A 7,349-nucleotide genomic window follows, 5' to 3' on the forward strand; every position below is an offset into this window, starting at 1 on the left:
GGAGTCTTAGTTCTCAAACCACTGAAATGTTCCAAAATTTGAAAAGGGCTTCGTGCTTCTAGCCAACAAAAACGAAGTGGTGAATTTCCTTTTTTGGATATACAAAAGGCTTAAGCCCAACAATGGAGGTGAAAAAAACCATTAAACAGTAACTAAATGGTTAAATTACATTGTTGATCTCTAAATTTTTAGAAAAATTACAAATTGGTTCTTACACTTTAAAAGTTTGTAATTGAGTTTCTAAAAAGAATTAAAATTTATAATTTAGTCCACACCGTTCAAAAGTATTTGATTTAACAGAATATACTGAGAATATTCTGTTAAATCAAACACTTTTTGAACGACGGGGACTAGATTGTAAATTTTAATTCTCTTTAGGAATCCAATTTACAATTTCACCAAAAATATAAGGACTAACGATGTAATTTAACCTAACTAAATCAGATATTCTATACTTTCTAGAATCTAGATTGTTTCATAGTTATTTATTTTCTTAATCAAGCTACCAACTAATAAACCCAACCAAGGCAACCAATTTTAGATTGATTCAATAAAAATTTTAAATTTTAAATAAACTATAAATTCTTATCTATTTAAATAGATAAATTTTTATCTCTAAAAATAAATTCGTTTCAATTTTAAGTTAAATAAATTGAGCCACCATAAACCTTGTAAAAGTCAGTTTAGTCGTTTCATCGGAAAATTGCACCTAAATGCAAAACAACATCATTTTTCTTATTCATTTTATAATGGGTAAATAACATAATACTCAATTTGGTCTCTAAACTTACACACGAGTCTCAACTTAGTCTTTAAAATTTCAGTTGTCTCTATTTAGTCTCCAAAGTTTATAAACGTGCCTCATATTAGTCCCTGAGATGATTTTTAGTATAAAAACGTTAATGGAGCACTGTTATAGACTATCAGATATCATGTTAAAACTTGTAAAATGATGCAGTTTTGGTTTTGACATTTAAATAGCTCAAAAACGGCATCGTATCACTTATTTTGTCAAATAAAATTTTAATAAACACCATTTACAATGTTATTTTTGGATTATTTGAGTGCCAAAACTAAAACGAAATCATTTTACAAAGTTTAGTGTGGCATCCGGCTGTTCACGATAGTGTTCCGTTAACATTTGTACGTTGAAAATTGTTTCAAAGACTAACATGAGTTTTGTTCACAAAGTTTGGGGACTAAATAAAGGCAATTAAAATTTTAAAGACTAAATTGAGCCTTGCATACAAGTTCAAGAACCAAATTGAGTATTATGTCAAGGGGGATGCTTCCATAAAGACGCAAAAAACGTCTTTTTTTTAAAGATATTTTTTAATAATTAAAATTTAACACATATAATCATTAATTTATACCGATTTAAAATTTAATTTATTAATTTTTTTTACTAAATTGATTTGTCCAGTCTAATTTTAATAAAAAAAATATAATTTAATTGATTATATGTGTTAAATTTTAATTTTTAAAAAATATCTTTAAAAAAAACGTTTTTAACATCTCTATCTAAGTGGCTCCCTTATGTCAATATAGTTTTTATTAAATAGAATAATGTCCGTGTTAATTGGGGATGGAAAGAAATTTTTTCCCACAATAAAAATCGGACACGAGGATAGAGAGAAATGTTAGGGTATACTTAGGGGTGGCAATGGGTAGGATAGGGTAGGGTTTGGAGTCAACCCTAACCCTACCCGCAGGTTGAGATTTTTATATAAACTCAACCCTATTCTACCCGCGGGTTGAGAATATCTCAACCCTAACCCTACCCGCTCTTAACCCGCGGGTACCCGACCCTATCCGCGGGTTACAAAAAAAATACAACGTTATTATATAACTTGATGATAATTTAAAATAGAACTGACTTTTATGTAAAAAAAAAAAATTATTAAATTATCAATTAATGATCTTCTTTTAATGATTAAAAATTTTTTGTATTTAGTGAGAAGTCTTTAGTTCAACATCTACTTAAAATATATTTTTATATAAGTATATAACATATACATATATAGGGTGCAGGTTGGTCGAATAGGCCTGCACGAAAATCCTACCCACTACAGATCGGATTGGCAACCCTACCCGACTGGGTGGGATCGGGTTGGATACCCGCGAATAGGGTACATATTGCCACCCCTAGATATACTTGTATAGTTGTATAGGACGGAGAGCTCCTATTTCTACTCATGTTTTTTATAGGAGCCTTTGGTGGAATTTAAATTTTTTATTTTGAAATTTTAAAATGTTGATTTTGATTTGATTTGAAGGAAGATTTGAGGAGATTTGTATGGAAAAAAAGTTTATCTTTTTAGTAAAATAAATTCTATATTTTTTATAAATTTAATTATTGATTTCTATAATTTTACTATTTTATTATGTGTATTTTATATTTTTTCTGTCAATAAAAATACAAAAATACGAAATCATATTTTATTTTTTTTATTATCATTATTTATAATTATATTTTTTATTATTTATTCTGTTTTATAATTAATTTATCACTAAATAAAATAAAAAAACACTAATTTTTATGTTCTGTTTTCGTTCTTTTTTTTGTTCAGGAGTCTTAGTTCTCAAACCACCGAAATATTCCAAAATTTGAAAGGGATTTCGTGCTTCTAGCCCACAAAAATGAGGTGGTAAATTTCTTTTTTCCAGTATACAAAAAGCTTAAGCCCAATAATGGAGGTGAAAAAAAACATTAAACAGTAACTAAATCATATATTCTATACTCTCTAAGTAGTGTGATTCTTAATTATATATAAAAACTGAATTCGGTTTTTACTTCTTAGTGAATATTATTGAGTTATACATTGTTATAGTATTGACAAAATCATATCAATTAAAAAAGTCTCTATATCTTTTTGAAAACTGAAAAATCAGTTTAAATTTTGAAATACAAAATAACTAAGTAACCATGATTAATCTTAAGAAATCACTCAATGCATTTAAAATATATTTTTTTAAAACGTTTTTTAATAATTAAAATTCAACTTATATAATCGATTAAACTGTATTATCTTTTTCGTCAAAATTAGGCAGCAATTACTTTTAAACGTGACAAATATTATGTTATCTCGTCCTTAAATATAATAACTATTCATGTCTTTTAAGTAGCCTTTTTCTTTTTTCTGTAAATCAGTTTGCCTCTCATCTGAAATTTGCAATGGTTGAATTTGATCGATGGTCAGACATTCATCAAGATTTGTTTAACGAAATTACTAAGCGGTTGTATTCATATGACAATTACATTCAACTTCGATTGGTGTGTAAGCAATGGAACTTGAAACTTCCAAAGATTCCTGATGGCAACAAAGTTCCGTGGCTGGTACTATCTACTGGCAGTGCTGCTAAAGAATCTTTCGAAGAAGAAGCTCATGCTCTTGAACAAGAAGTTCGTGCTCCCGAGGATGAAGGAATTCTTGACGCTCGTAGTCTGGAAGAGAAGGGGATTTACCACCTCATGTTACCAGATATGCAAGACAACATCATGTATGGTTCTTATCATGGATGGTTGATCATTGTAATGGTACATGAAGGTACCGTAAGAATCCTAAATCCATTTACAAAGGTTCACTTGGATCTTCCTCCAGTTTCAACTCTTCCAAATGTAATTAATATTAATGGGGATGAATGTACTCTGGGTTATAAGGGCGACATGATCACTCAAAATACCATTTTCGTGCATCAAAGCCAAATTTGGAAGGCTATTATAAATTCAGCTCCTAACAATGACAATGACAGTGATTTTATAGCAGTGGTCATATATGGATTATTCCTAGAATTGGCCTTTTACATGCCAAACGAGAATAGATGGATTAGATTTCCAACAAAAGATCTAGACGACGTTCATGATGTCATATTTTTTGAAGAGAAAATATTTGCGGTAGACGGTAATGGCCAACTATATGAATTTGATACAAGAACAAAGTCAGGACCAGTAGGAGGAAAACATGAAGCCACACCACCTCCATCCAATGTAGGAATGCTTAATTGTTATTACTATCTGATTGGAGGTGATAATGGAAGTTTATTGATGCTGGTAAAAGGGGCAAGATATAGGTATTACATGAAGAATCAAAAGCGGTTCTGCGAGTGCAAAACTGTCAAATTTGATATCTATGAATTGAGGAAAAATGAGAAAACATGGTCAAGAATACACAGTTTGAGAAATTACATACTAGTAATTGGACTCAATTCTTCTGTTAAAATACTGCCAAGCAATTTTTTGAATTGCAAAGGAAATCAAATCTACTTTACAGATGACATGCATGACAGACGTGAAGTGTACTTTGAAAACATTACTCCCCCTTCTCAGATTGGCATCTTCGATTTGGAAGATGGGAGTTACCAAACATTCTTAACAGATGTGGACTTTTTTTATTATCGTCCTATTTGGATATTACCCTAGTTTAGGTTTTTGTCGTCCTAATATGTATATTAGTCAAATATTTAATTAAATTTGTAAATAATGAATTGAAAAAAAAAAGTAAAATTAAAATTAAAAATTAAATTATTAATTAATTATTTAATTTTAAATTTAAAAATTTTAAAAATTAAGATTAACAATTAAACTCATTCATGTACAGTTACTTCTACTCTCCCCATAATCTCTCAATCTCTGATACACGGCTAAAACTTACTGTCATCAATCGCTGGTCCACGGCAAAAACTCGCTGTTGTTGCCTGTTACAGCCATTCCAACGGAACATAAAGCCGACGTCCCCTCCATAGCTGCACCCATGCATCTCCTTTGCCGTTGCACCCCTTTGCCAGCCGTGCCGATGCCACCCGCGCCGATGCATGCCAACCGCAACCCCAGCCGCACTAATGTCTTCCCCCTCATATGTTCATTGATGGATGTTGAGTTTAATAGGTTGGTGGAAGGTTATTGTAATTCTTACGAGGATAGTTAGTTTAAGTATATATAATAAATATATGATGGATGTTCATTTTATTAAGTAGACGGATTAGTCGTGAGAGCTCGACGACGGATGGAATGAGTGGCATAGAGCGACGGGGTCGACGAGATCAGCGGCAAAGATTATGTCGGTATGGGAAGAGAGAGACGGTGGTGATTGAAAACCACCCCGAAGTTGGCTTTCGGCGCGGAAGAAAGATGGGGCACGAGGGATGCACGACAGAGAGGACGAGCCCCTCGGCGATGTTAGCTGCCTGCAAGGGAGAGACAAACGTGCGACGGGGATGACTTTCCCTCTGCGACATTGGCTGCCGGCGAGTGAGAGAAAGACGCGCGTCGAGAATGACGGACCCTCCGCGACATTGGCTGCCGGCGAGGGAGAGAGACGTGCGGAGGAGGAGGCTAAATATTTTGGTAAATTAAGATTTGTGATGGTTAATTATTTAAAATAATTGTGTGAGTTTTTTTATTTAGATAATTTGAAGATCATTATACATTATTATTATTCTATTCACAAAATGATATCAATTAAAAAGGTCTATATGTAGAGGATCTTTAGTCACCAAACAAAATATGTAGAGGATCTTTTTAAAAAATGAGAAATCAGTTTAAATTTTGAAAAATACAATAAATAACTAACCATGGTTAATTTTAATTATAATAACTATACAAGTCATTTGAGTAGTCTTTTTCTTTATTAAATAAAAAGGAGTGTTATGGGACAGTAACTTTTGTGATTTATAGCCATTAAGTAGCCATTAATGATATTTTTAGTGGTGTGAGATTTTATCTAATGGTATAGAATTACTCACTCTTCTTTTACTGGTTACATGTTAGGCCAAAATTTAATAAAGTTCTTGCCCTAGATTTTTTCTTATATAAATCAGTTTGCGTCTCATCTGAAATTTGCAATGGGTGAGTTTGATTCGATGGTCAAACATTCATCAAGATTTGTTTAACAAAATTACTAAGTGGTTCTATTCATATGACAATTACATTCAACTTCGATTGGTTTGTAAGCAATGGAACTTAAAACTTCCAAAGATTCCTGATGGCAACAAAGTTCCGTGGCTGGTACTATCTACGGACAGTGCTGCTAAAGAAGAAACTCATGCTCTTGAAGATGAAGGAATTCTTGACACTCGTAGTCTCGAAGAGAAGGGGATTTACCACCTCATCTTACCAGATATGCAAGACAACAGCATGTGTGGTTCTTGTCATGGATGGTTGATCATTGTAATGGTATACGAAGGTACGATAAGAATGTTAAATCCATTTATAAAGGTTCACTTGGATCTTCCTCCAATTTCAACTCTTCCAAATGTAATTAATATTAATGGCGATGAATGTACTATCTATTCTGAGGGTAATATTATCACTAGAAATACCATTTTCATGCATCAAACCCAAGTTTGGAAGGCTATTATAAATTCCGCTCCTAACAATGACAGTGACAGTGATTTTATTGCAGTGGTCATATATGGATTATCACTAGAATTTGATATAAGAACAAAGTCAGGACCGGTGGGGGGGAAAACCGAAAACATGAAGCCACACCACCTCCATCCATTGTAGGAATGTTAAATTGTTACTATCTAATTGGAGGTGATAATGGAAGTTTATTGATGCTGGTAAGAGGGGCAAGATATAGGTACTGCATGAAGAATCAAAAGTGGTTCGGCGAGACTGTCAAATTTGATGTCTATGAATTGAATAAAAATGAGAAAACATGGTCAAGAATACACAGTTTGGGGAATTACATATTAGTAATTGGACTCAATTCTTCTGTCAAATACTGCCAAGCAATTTTTTGAATTGCAAAGGAAATCAAATTTACTTTACAGATAACATGCGTGAAGTGTACTTAGAAAACACTACTCCCCCTTCTGAGATTGTCATCTTCGATTTGGAAGATGGGAGTTATCAAACATTTTTAACAGAGGTGAACTTTTTTTGTCATCCTCTTTGGATATTACCCTAGCCTAGGTTCTTTTATTTTGTATTTTTTATATTTTTACCTTGGACTTTCAAGTCTCTTATATTATATCTTTATTTTTGTATTCCTTTGATCAAGGTACGTTTATCACCTTTTCTATTAGCAAACAAGACTTTTTTTTTGGGGGTGATTGTTGGCTGATTTTTTTAGATATGATTTGGGGGTGTGAGTTATGCTGGGATATGATGATTACGGGTGATTTACACTGTTATGACGGCGTTGTTTTTTTGAATTTTGGGGGAAGAAATCGGAGGCACCGATTTGAGGAGGAAGGAATCGGTGCCACCGATTTGTGTGAGGGAGAGGCTAAGGGGTATTAAATCGGTGCACCGATTTGAGGAAGAAGAAATCGGTGCCACCGATTTGTGTGAGGGAGAGGCTAAGGGGTATTAAATCGGTGCCACCGATTCGTGGGTGCTGAAA

At 32.9% G+C, this 7,349-nt stretch overlaps 1 protein-coding gene across 1 annotated transcript; it reads left to right on the forward strand.

The window, feature by feature from the left end:
* LOC107637189 (F-box protein SKIP23-like) lies at window positions 3,176-4,420 on the forward strand. Its single transcript, XM_016340626.1, has one exon. The coding sequence runs from the start codon at window positions 3,176-3,178 to the stop codon at window positions 4,418-4,420; it is 1,245 nt and encodes a 414-aa protein (XP_016196112.1).

This window comes from Arachis ipaensis, chromosome B04 (genome assembly GCF_000816755.2).
Source record: "Arachis ipaensis cultivar K30076 chromosome B04, Araip1.1, whole genome shotgun sequence".
NCBI lineage: Eukaryota > Viridiplantae > Streptophyta > Magnoliopsida > Fabales > Fabaceae > Arachis > Arachis ipaensis.

Coding starts and splice junctions, on each gene's coding strand:
- LOC107637189 (XM_016340626.1), top strand. CDS start 3,176: ATGGTTGAATTTGATCGATGGTCAGACATTCATCAAGATTTGTTTAAC.